The following is a 26670-nucleotide window of genomic DNA, read 5'->3' as shown; positions in this document are numbered from 1 at the left end:
TTTCCTGTTTGATTTTAATATTCTTCCAATACTTGGTATAGTGGCCATCTCTTCATCTGTTCTTTATTTATTTTGAGAGCCTTTTTGCTGTTGGCTGTGTATGTCAAATGTTAATTTCATTAGGCTACTCTAAGAAATAATAAATGCAATCCAGTTTGGATTAGCGAACATTTAATCATGTGAAAAGGAATACATGACGTAAATGCTGTCATCTGTATATTGGCTAAGCTCACACACACACACACACACACACACACACACACAAAACAGGCTGCTACTTCTATGTAAAGTCCAAAGACTACAGAATACCCTTCGGTATAATGCGAGTACAAGGCACGGTGTTGCCAAGTCCGTGATTTCCCCGCGGATTTCGCCTAATTTGACACAGGTGCAGCAGGTTAAACTGATCTCCACGGAATGTGATTTTGACAAAAGAGGATATTGAGAGAGGGGAAACCTTTGGGAAAAAACGCGTTTGGGTTAGTTTTGATTAGAAATCAAAAACATTGATAATGGTTAATGTTGAGCGTTTCAGAAAGCGTGGGGAAGTTATCAGTTTTATCGTTAGCTTATAAGCTTTCCTTATAAGGAAATTGCAATGATGTTATTTCCGTGTTTTCAAAGGAGCATGGAGCTTAAGATATTAGCATACTTGACGATGGATTGGCTTTTCTGTGCACTGTATGTCATAAAACTATGACTAAGCATGCACGTAGTCACGTTGCTGGAGCAACATCATAATTAGCCTACTCTACAAAACATAGGCCTAAACCTATCCCTATAGGGAACATTAAATATCCAGGCTTACCGTCCTATTCAGATGACCCTGGAAAGATCTACACCCTGAATCTGTTGAATTCTAAAATGAAAATCAAAGCAATGAACGTCAAGGAAGACTTAGAAAAAGACTCTTTTAATCCACATAGAATCAGCCTGTACACGGAAGACAATGGTTTGCCATTTTTGTGAAACAAATACATTTTGGGTTGCATGCAGTTTACTTACTTTTTTTATGTTTCTTGTTTCCTTGGATGTTTTAAATGTTAGACACGTATGAATGCATGACATCTAAATCTGGGTTTTGTAGTAATACGGCTTTGTGTAACGACACAAAAATATTTTGAAGTTTTCTTGTGAATTGTTAAAACTAAGCAAAGCTAGCCACCTTGTGTTCAAAGGACATTTTACAATGACAATTTGATCCTCACTTTTAAACCATATATGTAAAGATTTGATAGAAGTCTAATCAAGTTTTAATTATTCTCTCACTACAGATGGTGCCATATACCTTTTTTGTTGTTAATCATCCTCATGGAAAAATGGCAAGTGGAGATTTTCAGATTGGTTGAGAATGTAAATACTCTTTAATACATCAAGACCATCATAAGCATGAACTCCAGCACAAGTATGTGCTTATTTCTGTATTATTTAATATATTTTTGTAACTCCAAATTAACTTGTAACTTCACTAATGAGATTCTTAAGTCTGTGGAGCCATTTCTGTCTTTGCCCTGGTGTGACGTGAAAGAATAAATATTGGCTCAACTGTTTGACATGCTTATTATATTTGGCTTGATCTCTAAAATAGCAATTAGTCCCAAAGTGACATTTGAGTGACATGCTGTACTTGTATTTGAAAAGTTTTCAAATCATCTCATAAGTTTACATTTCATTTAGGTAGAGTGAAACTTGTAGTTTAGAAGTTAATTTTATGATTTTATTTTACAATAATATTTTAGTAGTATATGATGGCAATGAAAATTAATAATTTATGATCATTTTTGAGTGAACTTTACTAGCAATATCCCACCAAATTAATATATTGATAGTAACAGATAATAATGTTATGTGTTGCAACTATGTGTTGAAGTGTTTTGGATGGCTCTTTCTCATGTGTCTCTTTCTCACACAGGATACAAGAACTTAAAAAGGGGGGTTGTACTTTAGGTTTGTGTTTTTCCTAGTGAAAATGAAGCATCAATTATTATTATTTTTTAAAGGCTGGACAATTTTGATTTGATAAAACCAAGAATGCCCAAAATGTACCTTGTTAGAATTAGACTGAAAATAAATGTTCCTGTGAATTTTTCTTCATTGTAGAACAGTAAAGTTATGAGAGGCATTTCAATGAAATAGAAAACTAAGCATCACATCATAGTCACAATCTAGAGGAAAATGTATCAATCTGTCCATAGGAGAGGAAAAAGACTAAACAGGAATAGAAAATAAGGACAAAAAGTGAGCACTCCTTACTTACAGCTGATTATCAGCATGAGTAAGGGCTTTATTCCAGTCTCAAGTGTGCTGCTGACTAAAGTCGTAAACAAAGTCGTAAGTGCTGGGCTCTTTGGGAACAGGAGGAGGGACGTCAGGAATCTGAATGTTTTCGAGGTCCAAAAGGCGAAGTTTCAGCTCCATAGTAACCAGAGTGTCCATATCTGATTTTGTGAGCTCACTAGTCATCTCTTTTCCCAAAAGAGCATTCAAGCCATCGGTCCAAATGGAGTACTATTGAGAATATATATAAAAAAAAAATTGTAAGAGACTATTATTACGCCTTCAAGCAGTGCATGAGTGATAATATTCTATATGACTGTACTTTTATTTCATAAAACAAGATTACCAAATAAACCAGGTTTATTTCAGCTAATCTGATTAATTTTGAACCAAATCAACTGACAATAAATTTGACTAACCAAAATAATCCTGTCTTATTTGGTAAACTTGTTTTATGAAACAGGCCCCTGGCCTTGTATATGCTGTGAAATGAGCGTACTCACTCCATGCTTGTCTGGAGCAATGAAGTTCAGATATTCATCAGAGTTATGAAGAATGGAAAAAGCCAGCTCCAGTAGCTCCTGAAAAGCAGACAAAGAGTATCTGGCCTCACTTCCTCTCCCACAACCCAGCTGAACTTTACTACAGGTGCCTTTGCACAACAGATGGCTTCTGTCAAGGCTACAACCTCCTCCCAAAGTCAATGTAGAACTATAAAGTGCTGAGACTGAACAAGTTTTTAAAATAAGCCTAAGTCTTAAGAGAGGAATATCCGTTCATTTATTACAAATTTACCGGCAAAAGTGCATCTTTAACATAAATGATAATGACAAAAACGTGCTTAATTTAAAAAGGACAGCAGACATCCCTGAAAATAAAGCATGTGCACATGTTGATTCATTCTCTGCTCAGATTTGTCAGACTGATTCAAACCCGTTAATTATCATTTTGAACCTATTCATATAATTTGATTTATGCGAGAATTCAACAATAGTTCGGTTGTAGGTTTTTGACTCACTTAAAAGAACCTGTTAATTTGAGTCAATTGTACGTGAATCGGACTAACGCAGCTAACGTTGACGTTTGTTTTTGCGTGCGGTCAGCGTACTCTGAAGTGGTCCGAAGTACTCCTGAAAACTTCAACAATTCAGGTCAAATCTGATTTCTTTGGCAGTATCTACGACTCTGGCCATGACTGATTAGGTGTGTCGGCTCTTCTAATTCCCTGAACATGGCAGATCTGTCGTCAATACATAAACATACAAACAGAATACATAAACAGCACTTTAGTCATACTTTAGGCCTACGTTTAACGTAATGTGTATCTGTATGTGTGTTTGTGTGTGTGTGCAAATAAGCTACCTACAAGAGATTCTGTCTCATATCATTACCTAAATGCCAACTGTTTGCTTTGACTATAAACAATAACTCAGCTTTACTATAAACACATTCTTTTTTTTTGAAAGTGCATAAAGACACCTGTTGGCATGGATGGTCAGGCACATTCATACATAAAACGTTTTTGCTTTAAAGGGGTCTTATGAAGCTCTTGGTGCATAAATAAAATCTGTAAAGTTGCAAAGACTAAGTCTCAAATCCAAAGAGATATTCTTTATTAAAGTTAAGAGATAACCACGCCCTCCTAAAACGGCTCATTCTAACACGCCCCCACATGCCTACATCATGATGTGGGAAGATTTGCATAACGCCAGCCAAATGTTCACGCAAAGAAAGAAGGCGTAACTTTTTTTCTCACTGTATTATTGTTGTTGCTGCCGTCGCCATGTTGTGAAGAAGCCGTGTGTTTCATTGTGAAAGCAAAACTACTTTGTTTGGCCTTCCAAAATAGGATGATATATGCTTTGTGATGCCTAGAGCTGATCCGTGCTGGTCGATGAGGAAATACATCAACTTTGCACTGTGGATTGCCAGATCGGCTTTCACCGTGGACAAAGCGGAGTCCAGCCCGGGGTTGCCACTCTCTAGCCCAACGCCGCTCACTCAAGCCAGCAGTGTGACACTGTGTTTCACGGTGAAAGTAAAACTACTTTGTTTGGTCTTCCAAAAGAGGACTAGAAAGGTTTGATATACAACACTGTTCCAGAACACTTCAACCCAAATATTCAGATCTGTGCAACGCATTTTATGGAGGAATGTTTCCTGATCCTGGGAGAGAAGACTCAAATGCCGGCTGTTCTGAATTCCCAGACTGTAAGTACGTTTTTTATATTCTGATAATTCAAGCAGTGTACAGTAGCGTTTGTTGTTTGTAATCACTTACAAATGCAGACATGGTTCAGTCTTTACGTGGTCTGATACAACGCGTAAAAAGACAGTTTAAGTCATTATAATCAGTAATTATGTCCCCACTGGATGCAACAAATGCCTCATTTATAATGGGCTTTAATGTTTTTGTCTGGTTGCTCTGGCAGGTGTTCTGATGGTGAGGGGCGTAACATTTCCATCACACGCTTGAGGAATTCAGCCGATCACAACACACTGGATAGCTGGCCAAATAGAGCACACCTTACTTTTCAGACCGATGAGCTTTGTAAAAATCAACGCATTTCAGAAAGGCGGGGCATAGAGTAGTAACAATAATTTACATTATGTGGAAGATCATGTGTTTTTTTTAACCTTAAACTTCATAAACACTTTTTAATACACCAAATACACAAAATAATGTTCTTTTTAGCAACATCATATGACCCCTTTAAATTCACTCTATTAGCCCTTTATCCACATTTAACCACTAGATGTCGTCAGTTTGACTTCATTGGAATTGCTAGATTAATTGCTAATTGTTTTGAGCTGTTGATGCCACTGTTGTACTCTTGCATTGTTCTGTCTAGAGGTGGTTGTGGTTGTTTTTGACTAGTTACCATCTTGAGTTGAAGCTTGTCTCTGCAAAATTTCTTTTTGTAAAATCAGCCTGCCTTGCGTACTCCGAGTTTGGATCCACTACACCTTGTCTTGTCCTGTCCTGTCTGGTGAGTTTAGTTGCAATAATGAATTCTTACCTTATTCTTAAGTGCTCCTTTCTCCCTCATGTGTGGACAGTCTTTACCCCTGACCACTGCTTTGATATCTGCTACTGTCACTATAAGTAGAAAATTGTTTTTATATACAGAGTTAGCAAAGTTAGAAGAACAAGTTATGTTCTACTTTACTACTAGCATCTAAAATAAGCATGTTTAGTGCTGGCCTTGTCCACGCTTGTAGCTCAGTATGGCATCAACAATCAAAATGATTACTAGACAAGCCATTATAGATTAAAAAAAACCTTTTTTTATGTTGTCTTATAATCAAAAAGTGTGTTGCTCACCTTTCTCCTGGAGAGAGTCATCTGATATTTGTCCTTGTGAGAACTCCTCTATATCCCCATAGTGTAACACTTTGTGGTTTGGTGATAGACGGCAATACCAGAACTTGTCTAGAGGAGATGGATACAGATAAGAATATGCATGTTATGTACTGGCTGTTTTCTTGCATCTTGCTTTTTACTGTCCTCAAAATTATCCATTCCAATTAGGTTTTATATATATATATTTATTTTCATTGGCAGGTCAACAGCACTGAATGAAAATCAGATTTTAATTAAAACAGAAGTGACCCGAGAAAATCACTTTGATTAAAAGCCTCATTAAGTCTGTGCTTGTAAATAACCGGATGCCCTTTCATGTTAAATACTTGAAGAATATTTCATATCAATAGGTTTTGAAATGAACATGATTAGAAATAAAGAGGTCTCTTTTTGTTTTTTTTGTTTTTTTGAGAGAGAGAGAGAGAGAGAGAGAGAGAGAGATCTCGCGAGAGATACAATACAGCGTTTGTATATAGGCTGATGTTGTGTGTCTCAAATACAGAATAAGATTATCTTTTATATATATTAATATCCTTAAGTTGTGCTTTAATATAATGCAGTATCAAACAGACCAAGCATTAGGATAAGGTACTCGGGGGAACTCATAAGCTTGTGATGCCCTATATATGAGCAGATTATTGAAAATGTGCATAATATGAATAGACATTAAGCCATAGGAAGAGTTAAAATACAATGTCCATCTTCAAATTATGTGTAGCCAATATCAATGAATTCGATGTGATCTGTGCAGCTGTGCTTCGATCCATCAGAGGGCTTTTCTGAAATTGGAACTGCATCTGTGATGCATAAATAAGTTTACAAGTGCACATGTAATTGAATTCTGATTTTGAATGAGTAACTGACCTTGTCTGCGACGAGCGCTGATCTTCCTAAAGCATGTGCCCTCACACAGACGGTTCAGCCTCTGCTGTTTAATCAGCTCGATCACCTCTGGCTGGAGCTTCTCTCGGAGTTCCCTTTAGAAATTGAGATCAGACACATTACCTTGAACCAGCAACAAACCAGTGGCTTGTTATTCCATCATGAAGAACGCAGGCTTTTCTTTTAAAAACATAAAAAGCAGCATAATGAAAGAAGAAAGCTAGGTTTTGAGAGACAATTTTAAAGTCCCCATAATATCAGTTTGTATTTTATGGACTATTGCAGTGTTTGGGAATGATTTATCCATGCACATAATTTTGAAATAAAATTGAGTTCACTTTATCTTAATTCATTTTTTTCCTGCCATTATAATAAAAATAATAGAAAAGCTAATTGTGACTTCTCACATTCTTGACTTTTTTTTTCTTGCAATTGCAAGTTTATATCTCCCAATTCTGACTTTTATTCTATTGTATGGACAAACTCAGAATTGTGAGGAAAGAAGTCACACTTACAGTTATTTATTTTTTTTAGATTCCATGCTTGGGGATCATTCTGTACATAGGGCTGCACAATTTGGTGGAGAAACGTAAGAGCTGCACAATTTAGTGCATTTATCAGTGGCTATGAAATAATAATGGTAATATTTTGTTTTTTATAATTTTTACTCTACATTCTGAGAATTGTGAGAATAATAGTAAGTATATTATTATTATAAAAATGTTAAATAACAGTAAAAATATTATTGTAAAATATTGAGTTGGTAATTTTTTTTATTTTTTTTGCATTACAACTAATAAAACTACAATAATATTTATGCATGTCTTAATCTCTTTATTTTCACATTTTATGCTGCACACAAACTTCATTTCTGCATTTACTATGAAACGAGATGCTGCAAACACCTACTGATCCTGAGCTGCTCACGATTTGAGAGAACACAGTGCTGCACTTCACTCTCAAACACACAGTGCATTCTTTGATGTGATAATCTCGATTTTGGTTTTATTTCTATTCCAAGACCATTGCAGCTTCCATTTAATGCTGACTTTAAATGTTGATTTATTTTATTTTTTTAATGCGGCACAGGGTTGTTTTAAAAAGCAAAACATGAAAAGCAGCACGTAGCACAGTAGTGTTTTGGGGAAAAACACCATTAAAAAGGACCACAATGCAATGGAAAAAAAACAGTTTTGTAATATGGTGGCTGGTCCATTACTTAATGGCCACCTAAGATGCATTTAGCGGAGTATACACTTAAGGAAATTTAATTATGAACTAAACAAAAAACTGATGTCTGACAGGACATTCATAACCAGCAGTGTATTACTTTATGAGGTCTGATTGTGGTTTGTAGACTGTAAGAGGATGTACTTACAGCATTGGGCGTGATTTGGGGTCATCCTGGCTCAACATCTCTGACTTCAGCAAGAGCCTGTGAGGCCTGGCACTGTCCACTGTGTTAAACTGCAATGTGTCACTTTGGGTGGCATAGCTTTTCTGTTTTTTCTCTGCCTAAAGCATGGAGACATAGCCCTTCAAATAATCGAATCAACAGATCTTTTTGCTTTATTCATAATTAGATTTTCATTGGCTTGAATAACCGGAGGCCTCACCAGCTGTCATTCTAGTTCACTCCGGTGAAGAGTGTTTTGTGATTTAACATCATTTGCTGTTGGCTACACTGTGGTTTATTCAGTCTTAGTCTTCTCTGCTGTAGTACTGTCTGTGTGGCTTATGGAGTTTGTCTTTATCTCAGACCTTGCATGCATTCGTGTGACCGTTGGGCACGGGCCAAGAACAGTGCTGGGGTCTGGCAGGGGGAACTGAGGAGCTCTATGGGATTAAGGCCCTGTCAGTCCAATCTCCAACAGTGCTGTGACACAGTCAGAGCCTGGGGAGAAACATGTTGACATTGGGCCAGCTAATGTCTGTACAGAGGACACATTGGTTATGGTTAGATCAGTGCTCGGTTGCCATGTATTCTGTCTTATTGTACTGTACAAAATATTTCCATGTTACAGCATCTGTTTCTACTCTGTTTACATTTTCTTCATCAATTACTAAATTTATGGTGGTCATAAAATTGATTCGAGTTTTAGCTTTCACCATTTTGCCATTTTTTTTAAAAGTGAGTTTTATTCCTTGTATCGTAGGAGACAATGTGTTCTTTTTAATGTAATTGACACTTAAGTGTGTACTTAAGCATTTTGGATGGCACTCTGGAAATACATTTTCATGAGTTGAATCAGTATCTGAAAAAAGGGTTACAGGAGGGAAATATCCTTAGGCACATAATAAAACAAGACCAAGTAGAACAAAAAGGGTCTAAGAACATTAAATTTTTTATCAACTGAATTTGCGGAGTAGAATAATTAATTCTAATATATACTTTTCTGGAAATACAACAATACAGTGAATAAATGAGCCAATTTACGTTTTTAAATATTCAGTATGGAGTATTTCAGGATGTTTTTTCCGGTATTACACAAAAAAAAATATTATTAATTATTCATTTTGACTACTACTAACATGTCAGGATCCCTCAGGAAGTAACTTTAAACTTCTCAGCTTCCTCATGTTTTTATTGCAAGATAATGCAATTATTTGATTGGAAGGACAAAGGCAATTATAAATTGTATATCACATTTTATTATATATGACAATTAATTATTCTGACTTTCATGTTTCAGATTAGTTGCATTATATAACCTTTCCAGATAAATATGAGTCCTCTAAATGGTAAAAATATTTACATGTAACAGAGCTATTAGTCAGTATAAATATAATGATAATGGAGCCTATAATATTATCAAGCAATGAGCAATAATTCACACCCTCCCAGTGACAAAGCAAAAGACTATTGAATACATGAGCTATAAATAGACCCCCTTCACTAAAAAGCAGGGAGTCCTTAAATGCTAATAATGATCAGAAATTGAGTTTCTATTACAAAACACGCACACACAAGCAGATATAATTTTAGGGTTTTGTATAGAAAAGCTATCCTTGTCCTGTGATGTTACAAAAATGACTGTACAGTACTTTAAAATGAATTGTTTTAAATAGATCTGCTAATCAACTCCATTCTAATCTGCTATGATCACGCAGTGTTGGCAGTAACAAAACATCACCGAGTCATTCAGTTCAAGTACTCCTGTGATTCTCAGGTGTGTAGAGTCAGTTAAGATTAAATGTGGTCATTGAAAGGCTTTCTGTACTTACATGTAAAAGCCATGTCCAGTGTGTCAGTGCTGAAACTGCATGCGTATATAGAAAAGCAGTGAACCACAAACACTGTTAGCTGGTCACAGTGTCAATGGAGTGAGAGCAAAGTAACGCAGGCAACAGCAGATGCTCCTACAGCCAGAATAGTTCCCTCAAAAGTAGAAGATCCCCTCTTCTTGTGGATATGAGAATGAGGACAAACAAAGTAGTAGAACCCAGTGTAGAATTTCCCATTGACTCCTCACTGAAAGAAAGACACTGTACTGAATCATAAGAATGCTGCTTTGCTTATGTTTATATGAGCGAACTGTACCGATTGGACAGATGCCTTGGTGGTGCCAACCAATGAACATCTGGCTATGGTCACATGGGTAGACCACAGAGGGAGAGCATGAGCAGGTTGGATGGGGGATGGGGGAGGACAGGACCAAAAGATAATGACTTAGACCGTCTGGCTGAATTTCAGAGGGCTTGTGCTGCTAGATATTCGAGCACCGTCTGATACAAAAAGCCATGATGAGTCTATGACATTTATTTTGAAAAAGAAAAGGTGTGACAATGTGGAAACGCTGAGATCCAGTAGAATTGTTCTCCCTCAAAGCAAAAGCCAGGGGTGTAGTCATTAGAAATTCAGTTGTCATGGAAACCGGTTCAGTATGGGCAGGTGTTGGGACTCTCTGTCTACCCCTGCCTTACACAATAAGAGCCTCGCAGCCTCTTCCTCTTACACCACACTCCCATCTTCTGTCTTCTTGACATGCAGTACATAACTGAGTTTGACAAGGCCACATCAGATCTGTGAGCAGAGATGCTGTGATTCATGGACTGCATCGAGAATATGTTGGTATGAGGGCAGATTAGAATTTCAAATGGTTTTGGTTAAGATAAAGGTTAGTCACCAGGTAAGGGATGAGTTGTAGGGTTGTTCGAATCTAGAATTCAGGTTTCTTTTCCTCTGCATTTATGATGCAGGCTGGTTTATGTAAAAGCAGTTGATTGCGATTTATCAATTGCTTTGACTTTCTGGAAGTGAAAATGGTCATGTACTCACCCTCATGTTGTTCTAAACCTGTATGATTGACTTTCTTCTGTGGAACACAAAAGGAGATGTTAAGTAGTATGTTCACGCTGTTCTTTTCTGTACAGTGAAAACATATAATGAAAGTGGTCTATAAACCCTATATGATATGCTCCAAATGTTTTCAGTTAACTTGGAATAAAGCGTTTGGGCTTTTATCATGCTTTTTATTTTTCAATTATTTTTAGGGCTTGATCATTTGTTTTAACCCTAGGGTAAAATAGTGATTGTAGTTTATGTGAATGTTCCCCATAATCAGGGATTACTTCCTCAGTTTGTTGAAAGATCCAATTATTACACAGAAAAAAATGATGCACAATGTGAGTTATTTTTATCTTTTTATTTGTCCACAAAACTATGAAATCTGTGCTGTTACAGTGGTTGCAAAAACCACAAGACTGCCATATAATACTACAAAGAATCACTAGATGCATACTCGCATACACTGCCATTCAGAAAGTGTAAATGTTTTTTCTGACAGTCTCATGCTCAGCAAGGCTACATTTATTTGATCTAAAATTTGTGATACTGTCGCATCAGTAATCATATTACAGTTAAAATGTCAGTGCTGGTTGTTTTTGGATTTGCGATCCAAACAAACATGCTAAATATCTACCTTTTTCTGCAATGTAGATGCAAGCTTATGGGCAAGACTTCCAGTTCATTAGCCACTTTAGGAAATAATGAGAAGAATAACTATGTGCAGTAAACGGTGAAACTCTTTGCACTACTACTACTCTTCCTTTGGGGCCCTGATAATCAGTACTGGCTTTACCCCCAGTTTTACCCCAGTTGACCAGCACTAGGCCTAATATTATTACAATTTAAAATAAGTTTTTTTTTATTTTAATGTATTTTAAAACTTTAGTTCTTATTTAATTTTAGCAGCAATTCAGTGTCACATGATCCTTCAGAAATCATTCTGATATGCTGATATTTTATGCTTAAGAAACCGTGCTGCATAATATATATTTTTTCTATTCTTTGAATTAAAAGTTCAAAAGAACAGCATTTATTTTAAAAATAAATTGTTTGTAACACGTATTTACTGTCACTTTTAATCAATTTAATGGATGCTTGTTGAATAAGTTATTTAAAAAAGAAAATCTAACCAACCCCCCGCCTTTGAATGGGTGTGTGTGTGTGTGTGTGCCTGTATAAGTTGGTTTTAAAATATCTAGCAAGAAGCAACATAAGACGTTCACAATTTTAAAAGAGAGAATCCTAAATGATATGCCAAGCTGTTTCTTGTAGTCCAAGAAGAAAGGGGAAAAACTCACCAATTTGCAGTGTGCTGTATTGATTTATCTGCCATATAGTTAAAGATATTTCTCTGCAGTGTCAGCATGTTTAATGCCAAGAAACCACCAGAGCTACACTGTTTTTCCTTTCTTTGCTTTAATAAATGTCACAGCACTGCAACACAGGTGGTGGATTCAGTTCCTCAAAAAAACAAAAACTGTCTGTTTCCGTTTGAAGGCCACAATATCGTGTTCAAGAGCACTTCTCCATGAAGACCTGAATCAAACTTGTCAGTAAGGTTTTGAAATGGGACCACAAGACAACGCACAGATTTTGAGATGGGCCTAACAGCAGAGCTCCACAGATTTATATAAAGCCAGCGGTAAGTTTTAAACATTCAAGAAGTTCTCACAATAAATAGGCTTACATGTTTTTTTATATATAAATTCAGCTTTTGTTATCTGAATTTATTCATAGCATATAAAAATTCAATGACAGCAAAACGACAGATACATATTTAATAAACTACTATAGATTTCTATTTGTTTTAAGCAAAAAGTTTGAAAAATATGCACCGCATGATCATATTCATAACCAAAATATTCATACGAAAGAGTTCCAGTACATTAAAAGGCTTCCAACAGCCTATTTTGTACTGCTTGACCAAGCTGATCTTAACTGTTCTGAAAGATGTCACCTCTAATTTGATTAATGCAGGATGCAGAAACACCATTGCAGTTGCATTCATCAACTAGCCCTCCCAATGAATTATTCTCAAGACTCATAATAGGAACAATACTGAGCATTTATGTAAGGTGGGTTATGTAAGATTGCTGACATCTGCCAAACAGAGCATAGCTGAGCACCTCTTTTTCACATCTGTAAATTTCTGCACAGGCCTATAATTACCCTGGCTTCAGATTATGAAATCCTCACCCACACAGAAAATGTTAATCTAATTTTCTATTAACCCTGAAAACTGTTCCCCAGCACGTGATATCGAAGCAGTCCATTCAAAAGTCTGATTTCCGCAACATCCTGTGTGATTACCAAATCGTCATAAGTATGGATTTTTTTTTTTGTTGCTTTGTGGATTTCAGAATGAGGGGGATTTTACACATCTGCCGCCAAGGTTTCTTGTCGTATTGGTGGTGGGATTGACGTGTGCTGGTTTCAGACCTCAGTGAAATATTCATTCTGTACTTTGGCTTCTCTGCTGCCTAAGGGCCTCTGAAAGTCTCATGTCGCTTTAAGGTCTTCTGGATTTGTTCAATAATTCAGACGTTTTGCAAGGATGCAGGCAGAAATTTCCCAGAAGAAACTCTATGAATACTGTAAGGATTTGGGTGTTATACCATCTAGAGCCCTAAAAACCAAGCACGTTAACCACAAAATAATAAGTGTACGTACATTTAATTTTTTGTTTTATTTATAGTTAATATTGATTTATTATTTTGTGTGTGTGCTCTAATTTACATTATTTCTTCTGTTCTTCTTTTTATTACTTGTAGTTGTCATTTATTTATTTATTATTATTATTATAATATATATATATATATATATAGATAGATATATAAAGATATATATAGATATTTATGGGTCCTTTAGTGGCAAAACAGATTGTTTTCTCTGGGAAAAGACCAGGGGTGTACAATATTTGTTGGCTTGCATGTAAATCACGATTCATCGCCGTCTGTTCCGTAGTGTGGATAATTGAAAAGGTCTTTAGGGAATTCTACCATGGAGCAGGGATGCGTCTGCTCTCCCTCTCAGAGTTGGGTTACATAAGCCCCTTTTACTTCTGGTCACTGCACATATGTATCCGAGTCCCTCTGCTGTTTTCCCTTAAACTGAGGCATTACATCAGTCAGCACTCCATCAGTCTTCTGGACAGAGCGTGACTGGAGTTGAGTTTAACATGTTTTGTCACATATCATAGTAAATGCAGATCATTGTATGACCGTTTATATTGCTAATTAATTTTTTTATTTTTTTGACCATCAGTGTCTATTGAAATCTGAATAGTAATAATTTTGTTGTTTTTTTTGTATGCAGTGTTCTTCCCTTTGCAATAGCTGAGCAGTTTTGTAAATTGTAAATGCCAATAGGTTTGCTGTCGTTTTGCTCTCCATCTCACTCCAGTGGACCTTAACATTGGGAAGAGAAGGAAAATAATTTCCAGCAGTCTCACCTGTGACACATTACGAAAGACATTTCCAAAAGGCTGCTATAACAATGACCCAGTATCTGCCAAGGGCACACCTGCTTGTTTCAAACTCTGACGTCAGTGCCTATTTCTGGAGCGAGACACTGACCTCCTGCAGTCTGGAAACAAATTATAACTGAAGTCGGAAACTTGTTCTATTACAGGAACTTTCAAACATGTATTTAATAAAAAAAAAATACAAATAAAAAGATAAAACTGGGTGTAAAAACAATATAAAAATCAAAAGGGGTGTAAAAACAGTTGTATTAAGAAAACTGCTAGCAAATTTCACAGTTGCAAAGAACGTAGGCTTAATTTCACACTGAATTAAATATGAAGTTCAGTAGAAAAACTGAAATTGATCTATAGCTTTTATTTACTTATATAATAAAATGTATATCTTGTATTTACAACTTAACAAGAAAATTACTTTTTAAAGTGTTTCTACAGGGTGTTGATACAAGTTTGAAGACGATTGCCACTTCAGCCAGCCAAACACTTACTGGAATACAACAAAAATATGCTTTAATTGTTTAAATCAATTAAAATGTTGTATCAATTAACTTTTTGGTTATTTTTTTCCTATTGGATATTTATTCATTTTCAGTTCACTGCACTGTTTGACTGGAGCTGCATTACAAAAAAAAATACTTTTTTAAAGCTCACCCACAAGGCTGTACAGGGGAAGACCTTCTACAAGGACAGTGTTTTGCTGCACCTCCGTGTAGAAAATGTGTAGTACATTGATTCATTCCTTTCTGACAATATTCTGTCACAGGCCTGCTCTAGTTGAATGGCGCCACCACGAGCATCACAGTATAACAACAAACTGGTTTTTGCAAATGTAAGAAAATGAACATTAGTCCTTTTTTTCTTCTCTTGTAGAGAGAGAGAGAAAAAAGAAAGAAATGGTTTGAAGGGATAGTTCACCCAAAAATGAAAATTTTGTTTATCTTTGTTTCTTCAGTAGAAAACACAAATGAAGATTTTTAACACAAACCGTTGCAGTCTGTCAGTCTTGTAATGGAAGTGGATGGGAATCATGGCTAAAACATACAATAAAACAAAAAAAAACACAAACAAAACCAAATTAAACCCTGCGGCGCGTGATGATACATTGATGTGTAAAGACACAAAACGATCGATCTGTGCATATTCAAACTGTTAGAACTCTCCTGAGGCATTCTCAGTAGTCATGCGCAGCTCAGGTTTTTTTCCAACCCGCGGGTCCCGCTTTTATGAAACTATTTGGCCTGCCTCAGCCTGCCCCGCAAATAAATAACAATTTCTTTTTCCCGCCCCAACTCGACCTGTGGAGTCCGCAGATTATGAGATGACCCGCACATCGGGGACATCACACAAGTTACGTTGCTATGTAATCCTTTGTATTGTAACCCTATCAAAGAACCTATGGTAAATGGACTGCATTTATATAGTGCTTTCAACAGACCACATGGCCATCCAAAGCGCTTTACAATTTACCTCACATTCACACACTCATTCACTCACACACTCATTCACACACCGACTGCGGTGTCAGCCATTCAAGGCGCCATCCAGCTTGCCGGGAGCAGCTAAGGTTAGGTGTCTTGCTCAAGGACACCTCGACACTTGGTCAGGTGAAGCCAGGGATTGAACCACCAACCTTCCGGTTTGTAGACAACCTACATGAACCACTGAGCCACTGCTAATGCTAATACAATATGAAAATAGATATTCCAAATATTTAATATAGGATATAGGGAATTGCACTCAACATATGGATGTTTTTATTTAGTTTTTAATGACCCTCCCCTCAAATAAGGTGACAATTTCTTTACCCAACCTGATATGCGCATCACTAATTCTCAGCAGCAGGCATGTGAGCAGTGTTGCCAACTACTTTCCAGGGGAAGTTGTTAAAGGCAGATTGTTACCTTTCGAACATTCACTCTCGTTATGTATGGGAAAACTCCTTTTTTCCTTTCTGCAGAAGCCTGATTTGTTCACGTTTGTGTAGCTGCACAAACCAATGGCACTTCAGCCCGCCAAAAGGGGCTGGCCAACTGCTATATAAATCTGTCCATAGTGCTATTAATCAGATTACTCTCCTTCAGCGATGAGGATCATCTCTTCGCTGACTCGCCAGCAAGAAGGAGCTGTAGAAGATGCTCCAGTTCTGCTCACCACCGTGGAAGAAGCTGAAGCAGTGAACGTAAGCATAACTGCAGCATCCGGCATCAGGAGCAAAGAGCAAATTTCAGCGTGCATTGCTTCAAATGTTGCGCCGCGAGTGTGGTTCCTGCAAGGGACTCTTGCATGATGAAGAAGGGCACTCGCTGATGGTTTGTGCTCTTTCTTCTCGCAGGTCACCTTGTTCCATCAAGGCGATCCCCCACGCCAGGCCCTCTAGTCTTTTTCCTCCCCTAAGAGGAAAAAAACAGTGGGGCAGCGGATACTTTCCAGCGGGCCCAGGCAGTGTCACGTCGGCTCAGCACCTGTGTGCCCTGCTCTCCCCGTGTCCTTTCACGCCGCTGTGCTTCGCAAATGAGGACCAGCGCCCCTCTTCAGCTTCAAGCGGACTGTTCTCATTCTGAGGAGGACATCATTATCGATGATGTCACCGCCAACGACTCTGTGTCCTTGGCGGCATCAGAAATGGAGGAATTGAGTGATTCCAGGGAGGAGCCCGAAGCATTGGACGAATAGTTCCTGCCAGAGACCCGCCAGCAATCCTCCAACCAACACCCAGCCCAATTCTTGCCAGCCGTCCACGACGAGCTCACCAAGATGTGATGAGCCCCCTACTCGGTACGGGTAAACCTCTCCACTGCAGCTGCTCTTACCGCAGTTGACCGCAATGACGAAAGGGGATACACCAAGCCCCCAACCCCTTCCCCCCCAGAGGAAGCGATCGGCGCACATCTGAGTCCACCATCTGCCCTCGGCTTAAAGAGCTGAAACAGCATTCCAGGCCGGCGAAACGCCGAAGCTGTCCTGGGATGCTAGAGAGGAAATGGAGGGGCCCCGTTCTCACCTCGGCCGGAACTCCCCCAAAAACAGCTCGCCTTTACTCCTCACCACTTCGAACACCTCTGAGAGATGGAGTTTCGTTTTCAGTGGGTCACGTCCTGCAGGTTAAGTGTGTGCCCGAATATTTTACAGCTATGATAGTGGACCCACATAATTTAAAGAGCAAAATTCTTCATCATCTCTCAATCACTTATACGAACGTAGACTCCCTGCTTTTTCAAGGCGCACTCTTGTTCAAGAAAATAAAACCTCTCTCCTCAAATTATACGGCCTGGGCAGCCATTCCGGGAATCTCGAAATGAGTTTTGGAAACAATTTGACAAGGCTACTCACTACAGTTCACTCGCAGACCGCCCTGCTTCAGAGGCGTTGTTCAAACTTCTGTCCCGGACAACGAAACTATTGTTCTTCGGCAGGAGGTGCAAGCACTGCTTGCAAAAGGCGCTGTGGAAATAGTGCCCCCAGCGGACAGCGAATCAGGCTTTTTCAGCCGCTATTTCCTCGTCCCAAAGGGAGACGGCAGGCTCAGACATCTGAACAGCTCGCTTATGCGCCGGTTGTTGTTCAAGATGATGACATCAAGAAGATTCTCACGCATATTTGCCCCGAGGATTGGTTTTTGACAGTGGATTTGAAAGCTGCTTACTTTCACATCCACATAGCCCCCCGTCACAGACCGTTCTTGAGATTTGCGTTCAAAGGAAGAACTCTGAACTCTCTCACATAAATCCACCCTCTGGATTTGATGAACACCTCAGTCAAGCGCAGCGGGCCCAACAACGCCACTACGATCGGGCGGCGCAGCCACGGGAGTTCCGACCGGGAGACCACGTCCTTGTCTTGGTCCCCAATGCGGCTTGCAAGTTCTTGGCCACCTGGCAAGGGCCGTATACCGTGACCGAGCAGGTGGGCCCGGTCACCTACAGGGTGCGACAGCCCGGGCGAAGACGGGAAAGCCAGTTGTACCATATCAACCTGTTAAAAAAATGGATTGGAACTCGGACCCAGCTCTCCGCCCTTGCCACCTCCTCTCCCGTGGTTGTGGACATGGAGCCCCAACTGTCCGCCACCCAGAAGACGGAGCTGCAGCACCGGGTCGGTCAGTTCCCCGATGTGTTCTCCCCCATCCCTGGGCGGACCAACGTGGTACAGCACGACATCCGGACACCACCAGGACTCATCGTGAGGCAGCGGCCCTATCGTGTCCCGGAGGCTCGGTGACACGCCATCGAGGAGGAAGTTAAGGAGATGTTGAAGTTAGGGGTGATTAAACCATCCCAGAGCCCCTGGTCCAGTCCCATCATCCTGGTCCCGAAGCACGATGGCACCCTCCGGTTCTGTAATGACTACCGCCGCCTAAACGAGATCTCGGAGTTCGACGGCTATCCAATGCCCAGGGTGGACGAACTCCTCGACCGACTCGGGAGGGCCCGGTATATCTCCACCCTTGACCTGACCAAAGGGTACTGGCAAGTCGGACTCACAGAGGACGCCAAGCCCAAGACCGCTTTCTCCACCCCAAGTGGCCACTGGCAATACCGGACCCTCCCGTTCGGCCTGCACGGGGCGCCGGCAACCTTCCAGCGCATGATGGACATCCTCCTGCGGCCCCATCAAGCCTACGCTGCCGCCTACCTGGACGATGTAGTTGTCCACTCCGAGCGGTGGGAGGACCACCTAGAGCGGCTCCGGAGGGTGTTAGGAGAACTGCGGAGGGCTGGACTTACGGCCAATCCCCGGAAGTGCCACCTCGCCCGTACCGAGGCCAAGTATCTGGGGTTCCAGGTGGGCCGCGGCCTGATTAAACCCCAGCAGAAGAAGGTAACAGCCATCCTCTCCGCACCACGTCCCAGCTCCAAGACACAGGTACGGGCCTTCCTGGGGTTGGCAGGTATTACCGTTGCTTCATACCTAACTTCTCCTCCTTAGCAGCCCCCCTGACAGACTTGACCAGAAAGGGGCAGCCGGAGAAGCCATCCTGGGGCCCTGCGGAGGAAGAGGCGTTCCGTCAGATCAAGGCAGCCCTCACGTCAGAGCCAGTCCTGCGGGCCCCGGACTTTAACTGTCCCTTTCTGTTGCAGACAGATGCCTCAGACACAGGATTGGGAGCCGTCCTCTCCCAGGTCCAGGATGGCCAGGAACATCCCGTAATCTACATCAGCCGGAAGCTGACCCCCACGGAACAGCGCTATGCCACGGTAGAGAGGGAGGCGTTGGCCGTCAAGTGGGCAGTCCTGGAGCTGAGGTATTATCTATTGGGAAGGAAATTTACCTTAATTACTGACCATGCCCCTTTGCAGTGGATGGCCCAGGCGAAAGACACCAACGCTTGGGTAACGTGGTGGTTCCTGTCGCTCCAGGTGTGGTGTCGTCTGCCAGTTCTCCGAAGAATCACACTCAGTCAGGGATTTTTCTCTCAGAAGAAAAGACTTTATTTTACAGAAAATAAAGCCGAGAGTCCTTGCAAGGAGATCTCCCGAATGTTATTTGGTATCACCCTTAAATACACTAAATGGGGCGGTTCCACATAGTCAAACTTTTCCTTATGATTACAATTTTACCTAGAGAGGAGAGGCCCCCTGCTTGATTTATTCTAAACAAAGGCCCTGTATGTATGTCTGACCATATGTTTCTCCTCAGTTTTGTACATTCCAGCACGTAGCTTTCTATTACCTATAAGATTATAATGGAGTAATCACTAGCAACTAAAATGGCTAGATTCACATTGATTATATACTTGTTTAATTAAAATCTTACTAATAAAAATCTTCCACATATTCTCCCCTTTGAGACTTAATAAGTCTCACATTTTTCTTATCCAGAGTGCTACTTCATAATCCAGTCATATTAGTTACACTACCTAGTGACTAAATAAGTCACATTGTATTATCACCAGTGACTAGATTATGAAATTCCACTCTGAGGGATTACTGGACCAAACATCTCTCTCCTTTTTTGACGAGGAGGGAGTAAAAGATCCAGTCTCCCTATTTCCTTCTGTAATAGTACACAATGTTATAAGCGTGAGCGTGCAATTGGTTCAGCATTTGCCTGTGGTTATCACAGTTATGTATAAAAGGCATAAAATACATACATTACATCAATAATTGAATATGACAAGATTATAAAAGTTGATCTTCAGCTCCGATACCTTATGTATCGTAGAGAGCCTCCCTGGGCCGAAGTTAAACTGGCACTTATATCCAGGGTTTGGTTCACCTTTAGACATCTTCATCATTCTCGTTAGAGTCAATAGAACTATCGTCAAAAGTTTGCCCATTTAAGTTCAGTTTGTTTAGCCATCCTTCATAATATTCCTCCAGACTCCTTTCAGTGATCCTTTGTTGATTATTCTGGACTTTTATCACCTCCATTTGCTTAACAGTAGCATTGACGATTAATGATCTTAATAAAGGTAATACACAGCAAAATAATAATCCTCCTATTAATATCGCAACTCCTACAAACATTCCTAGTTTAATAAACCATGCTCCCCATGCTCCAAATTTCACATCAATCCAATCCCAAATGTGTTGGTCTCTTCCGGCATTTGCTGTAACTTCATTTCTTATTTTTTTATTTTTGTCATAACTTCACTGAAAGCTCCTCCAGGGGCGGTGTTATTTGGGATAAATGTACAACATTGATCTCCAAACATAACACAAACTCCTCCCTTGTCTGCCAAGAGCCAATTAAGAGCCTGTCTGTTTTGCCATGTCATTCTACTTCTTGCATGCACTTGGTCCCCTAATAAGGTTAACGCCTCATCAGTATAATTAATGAATCTTTGTTGATTATAATAAATATAATTAATCCACTCTGTATTTTTGTTTGGTGTGATCCACACCAGGATTGACTCAAAACCTCATTTTATTTCATTTCTTGCCTTAAATTTATTATGAATTCCTCTTGGCTGTCCAATTGAGCCTAAATATACATTGGGATCTGCCTCATATCCTCTTTTAGTTCTATTGTCTTCCTTGTTCGTGCTCTGTTCTGTTCCCCTTTGTGCCATGCTAACTTCTTGAAGTAATCGTACTCTTACACATATACCTTTCCATCCAACTGGTAAAGAAGGCAATAATATTTCACTTCCACAGATCCAAAAGAAATCTGCTATTACTAATGATTGGTCTTCATAAATCTCTATTGGGGGTAAGGCTATAGTTTGATTTTCACATTTTTCAGGTGCTATCTTACTTCCTTTTGTTGTTCCGAATGCTAAAAGTTCTGGAGCTCTAGCAGGAACTCCTGATTTCCAAGAATTTTTCTTATCTATATACCAAATAATAGCACATCTTCCTTTGAATTTACCCACATCTTGGGTTCCTTTTGGTTTATGGAAACACTCATATTCTTGTTTATAATCTATGCTATACCATTTTGGAATCTCTACTTTTTGTTTTTCAATTTTTATATTTTGACCGATATCTGAATACTGACACCAGGATCCCCAGAGTGGTCTGAAGAAATAATCTGTTAATTTAGGATTTCCTAAAAATCCTAGGCATTCAGCAATGCAATATGGCCTGGTAAAATCTGTTAAATTTCAAAAGTTTCTCCCAAACTGGGCAAGTCAGGGGAAGTCAGGTTGCTTTCTATCGGTAGAGTTTGAGTCTGTATTATGAGATGCATTAGGCATAGGATGGTCTTCAGACATGTTGTCAGAATTATTCTCTGTCCTCTCTAGTTTGTCTGACAGGAGGAAAGAAGCTCCTTGTGTATCTTTTGGTGAGCTCTCGTCAGTTTGCACTTCATCATGTGTCTCTGATTTTTCCTCATTGCTCTCTCCTGCATTGTCTGGTTGACTGTTTTCCTTTCTTTCTGCCTTTCCTGTGGGAACTCTAGTACAGTGGTTTAGATGATACCAGGTTGTGCTTCCTTCCACTTGGACTGCTGTTTGGAGTAGCTCTCACCACTGTGTAGGGTCCTTCTCTCCTGGGCTCATTCCATTTTCTCCGGAATACCCTCAGATAAACTTGGTCCCCTGGAACAACTGGACAGGCAGTCTCCGATTCCTCTCTGGGCTCTTTTCTTTTTTCCTGTAAATAGATAGCTTTATGTATGGCAGTTAATTTCTTCATATAAGAACGAAGTTCCATTTGTAATTGTTCTAGAGGTGGTCCTTTATAGGGACCTCTACAATATGGCACAGGCATGGGTCGACCCGTAAGCATTTCATGCGGTGTTAAATGCGTGTTCCTGTTAGTTTGCATGCGATAACTCATTAGTGCGAACGGTAATGCATCAATCCAATTAAGTTTAGTACTTTCACATATTTTGTTTATTTTGGCCTTGATAACTCCATTAACCCTCTCCACTGACCCTTGTGATTGAGGTCCATAAACGCATCCTAGTCTCTGTTTTATTCTTAATTGTTGCAATACTTGTTTCACAGTTTTTTGTATGAATGCCGACCCATTATCTGAACTTATTTCTGATGGAATCCCAAATCTAGGAATTACTTCTCTTGTTAGAAATTTTATTACCGTTCCTGCTCCTAGATCTGCGGATGGTACTGCCTCCACCCATCTGCTAAACCTGTCTATGATAACAAGCATGTATCTTTTGCCTTGTACACGCTTTATCATATCCACATAATCGCATACAAGATGTTTAAAGGGGCCTTCAGGTGTTGGAATATGACCTATTGGTGTCACTATGCCTTTTATTACATTGTATTTAGCACATACTTCACATGTGGACAAAAATTCATCCACCATTGCATATAAATAGACCAATATCCTTGCTGTTTAATTTTTCTTACTACTTCTCCCCTTGCACAATGGTCAAAACCATGTGCATCTGTAATAAGAATATTCAACAGTGAAGTAGGTGCAACAATGTGTCCTTCATGTGTACGCCAGATGTCCTGTAAGTCTTTTTTAGCTCCCCTTTGATGCCACATTGATTGTTCATAGGGGCCTGCTTGTTGTTGAATTCGAATAATGTCATCCGATTGAGGATGAGGTTCGATAAGTACAACAGGTGCTAATACTGCTACCTGACACCCTGAAGCTTTTTTAGCTTCTTAATCTGCTGCATTGTTTCCTTTAATGACATAGTCATTTCCCTTTTTGTGTGCTTGACATTTGATTATTGCTAGTCGTTTTGGTAGCATCATAGCAGAAATCAATTGCCCTATTTGTTCACTATGTTGGATGGGAGTCCCATCACTCTTTTTGAAACCTCTTTGTTTCCACACTGCTCCGAATAGATGACATACACCATGAGCATACGCTGAATCTGTAAAAATGTTAGCAGTTTGTCCTTTTGCTAACTGACATGCAGTTGTGAGAGCTTTTAATTCTGCTAATTGAGCAGAGCATGGCTGTACACAATGTTGTGATATTACAGATTCATATTCTTTTTTTGTTTTTCTTCACTACTGAATATCCTGTATGATTTCCTTCGTGATCCCTAAAGCTAGAACCATTTACGAAGTAAGTAACTTCTGCTTCAGAAATAGGTGTTGATTCAAGATCTGGTCATAATCTAGTAAATGCCAAGGACTCATTCACACACTCATGAGGTTCTCCTTCAAAAGCCAAAGGAATTAATTCAGCTGGATTAACTGTTTGGCATCTTTTAATGGTAACATCTGGATATGTGAGTAATGAGGAGTAGGCTAGAATTCGAGCTTGTGTCAGAACAAATTTCCCTTGTTCTATTAATTCCACAACTTTGTGATGGGTATATATAGTCACTGGGTACCCCATAGTTATTGTGGATGCTTTTTCATAAGCATAATACACTGCAGCTAAACCCTGTTGGTAACATGGTGGGTATCCCTGGGCTACATTGTCTAACTTTGTGCTGTAGTACGCTATAGGCTGTTTTTTCCTTCCACTGCAGGTTTCTTGCATCAATACAAGGTTATTGCATAACCATCAACTCTATTTGCCACATATAGATGAAACATTTTATCATATTCTGCCATTCCCAGGGCAGGGGCCTGTTGTAATTCTTTTTTCATTGCTTCAAATGCTAGTAAGGCATCTGTGTTCCATTTTAATGGATTGCTTAAATGTTGTAATCCTGCTTGTTTCATCATTTCTCTCAAAGACCCTGTCTTTACTGCATAGTCTTCTATCCAGTCTGCACTAAAGCCAGTCATTCCTAAAAAAAGTCATCATTTGTCCTACTGTCTGAGGTAACGGTGTTTTACTTATACCTTCTAACTGAGCTGGAGCTATAGCTCGTGTGCCAAATGCAATTAATTTTCCCAAGTATTCCACTTGAGGCTGGCAATACTGCAATTTGTTTTTAGACACCTTGTGTCCTCCTTGTGCTAATTTTGTCAACACCTTAATTGAATCTTTGTGACATTGTTCTAGTGTGGTAGAACAGATAATTAAATCATCCATGTATTGTAATAGTGTACCGTCTATTACGAGGTCTTCTAAATCAGCCTTAAGAATCTTGTTGAATATATGTGGTGAATGTTTATATCCCTGAGGAATTCTAGAATATGTGTATTGTTTATTTCCAAATGTAAATGCAAATAGATATCTACTCTCTTCTGCAAGCGGTACACTGAAGTAGGCAGAGCAAAGATCAATTACAGTAAAGTATTTGGCATCAGGAGGGACATTTGTCAGTAAAGTGTGCGGGTTTGGTACCTCAGCTGGCATATCTTCCGTTATTTCATTTATTGTTCGTAAATCATGAACAAGTCGCCATCTGTTTTTGTCTGATTTGATTACAGGCATAATTGGAGTGTTACAGTAACTAGTAGTTTCTATCAATACTCCTGCCTTCACTAAGCCTTCAATTGTGTCTTTTATTCCTGCTTCAGCATCTGCCCGTAAAGGATATTGTGCTTTTCTAGGTAGACGTGCATTTGGCTTAAGTTGAACTCTTACTGGATTTGCTGATTTTATTAATCCAATATCTGTGTCATGCTGAGACCATAGTTCAGTTGGTACCTGACACTCCATTTCCTTAAATAATTCAGTCTCAGTTGTGTTTATTAACTCAGATGCTGTAGTCATCTGTGTCTCTTTCTTTTGGCTTATAACTACTTCCTGTTGATTCCCATTTGCTTTGTTCGGCCCTTTTCATCATTGGTCCTAAATCTTTTGCTTCCCAACCTTTTCCTACATATACTGTAATATGCGGGACAGAGTTATTTACATTGAACCATTTTTTGACAAATTCACCTTCTGGTATGTTTAAAGCTGCTCCCTGTTTACCTATGATGATGTACTGGGAGACTATCTCAATCCGCTGTCCTTTTGTTTCTTTTTGCCATTTCTGTTCTATTTTTTAATCCCTTTCTTGATCATACATCATTGTGCAATGAAATTCAGACTTTGATAGCTGTGCTTCAGGTATCTGTGCTTTAATAAACTTTCCCCATTTATTGACTGTCTGTCTCACATCTTGTTCTATCTGTCCTATCCAATAAACATTTGCTTTTGGCTCTGCAACCATCATTTGTGTTTCTGTTCCTATTGCATTAATATATATTCCTTCTGGAGAACACCAAATTTGTAGTCCTAATTTACATAATGCATCTCTTCCTAACAAATTAATAGGAGTTTGATTTGATACCAGAATGGGCATTGTTATACTTTGATCTTTTGTTTGTAGACACACTGGAGCTGTTATGGGTATCAATTGCATTTTTCCCGAGAATCCTATCGTCTTTGCAAATTTTCCAGACATGGGGAGATGTGAAGCATATTTCAAATTAATGCAAGTTAGATTTGCGCCCGTATCAATCATCATCGGAGTATCTTTTCCCTCTATTTTAATCTGCATAATAGGCTCTTGATCAGCTTTTGTTGATAAAATTGGAAGCTGACTCTCCCCTTTTGGATTCTCTGTCCACAGCCCCAGCACAGACTTGGAGGCATGCTTCTGCCTCTGCCTCTTTGGCCTTGCTGTATGGGGTTTTTTCTCCATCCCATCTGTCCTGGCTGTTGAGTATAAACATTTATTATGGGCACAGAGTTCAAGTGTTCATTTGGAGGAACTGCTGTAAGTGGGCTTGACTGAAGAGTTGGTTGTGGAGCAATTACTGGAGGCATTATAGCCATTTGTTCGGCTGCTGCATTGGTTACTGAAGCTTGAATATTTTTCTTATTTTTCTTTGTGAATTCTTCAAGCTGTAATTGAGTTAGTTTACGTTGTAACTCTTTCTCTTGACTTTTGAGTTTTTGTTCATTTTTTCTGTGTTGTTCCACTGCATGAGACACATGGTCGCAAAACTCTTTGTGTGTTTTAGAAGTTAAACCGACCACATCCTCCAGCTTGCTTTTTACTGCTGGTGGCATAGCATCAATCACAGCTTGCCTAAACAATGTTGCCATTAATGGGTCTCCCTCGGGATCCCCCTCAATTTCTTGTTTCAACCTTTTCAACTGTTTCTGTACA

The 26670-nt window shown here is 39.4% G+C and overlaps 2 protein-coding genes across 9 annotated transcripts in view; one reads left to right on the top strand and one right to left on the bottom strand.

The window, feature by feature from the left end:
- Positions 1–2249: 2249 nt before the first annotated feature.
- On the bottom strand, positions 2250–12203 carry si:dkey-56f14.7 (engulfment and cell motility protein 1). Of its 3 annotated transcripts, XM_059567794.1 has the most exons (8): positions 12110–12203; positions 10803–10839; positions 7902–8038; positions 6506–6618; positions 5603–5710; positions 5298–5377; positions 2781–2858; positions 2250–2508 (listed from the first exon to the last, which is right to left on the bottom strand). In XM_059567794.1, exons 2-8 carry the CDS (start codon positions 10806–10808, stop codon positions 2296–2298), a joined length of 735 nt encoding a protein of 244 aa, XP_059423777.1. In that variant the 5' UTR covers positions 10809–10839; positions 12110–12203; the 3' UTR covers positions 2250–2295. The 3 variants fall into 3 exon arrangements, with proteins under 3 accessions (XP_059423777.1, XP_059423778.1, XP_059423779.1); XM_059567795.1 differs by lacking the exons at positions 10803–10839; positions 12110–12203 and adding an exon at positions 9749–10066; XM_059567796.1 differs by lacking the exons at positions 10803–10839; positions 12110–12203 and adding an exon at positions 8140–8525.
- The window catches only part of fxyd6l (FXYD domain containing ion transport regulator 6 like), a 54889-nt gene continuing 33262 nt past the window's right edge, over positions 5044–26670 (top strand). The window contains exons 1-2 of one of the 6 annotated variants that reach the window (XM_059567804.1): positions 5079–5267; positions 12309–12453. The gene's annotated coding sequence lies outside the window, so the exon portion shown is untranslated. Of the gene's footprint in view, positions 5268–12308; positions 12454–26670 lie in introns of all 6 variants that reach the window. The other 5 variants (XM_059567815.1, XM_059567809.1, XM_059567818.1 and 2 more) reach the window with 5 other exon arrangements.

This window comes from Carassius carassius, chromosome 15, assembly GCF_963082965.1.
Source record: "Carassius carassius chromosome 15, fCarCar2.1, whole genome shotgun sequence".
Classification (NCBI taxonomy): domain Eukaryota; kingdom Metazoa; phylum Chordata; class Actinopteri; order Cypriniformes; family Cyprinidae; genus Carassius; species Carassius carassius.
Note: the sequence above shows the minus strand (reverse complement) of the source record. Positions and strands in the feature narration are given on the sequence as shown.

Coding starts and splice junctions, on each gene's coding strand:
- si:dkey-56f14.7 (XM_059567794.1), bottom strand. Junction 2,859..5,297: donor AAGGAGCACTTAAGAATAAG/GTAAGAATTCAT, acceptor TCTGCTTTTCAG/GAGCTACTGGAGCTGGCTTT. Junction 2,509..2,780: donor TTGCTCCAGACAAGCATGGA/GTGAGTACGCTC, acceptor TATTCTCAATAG/TACTCCATTTGGACCGATGG.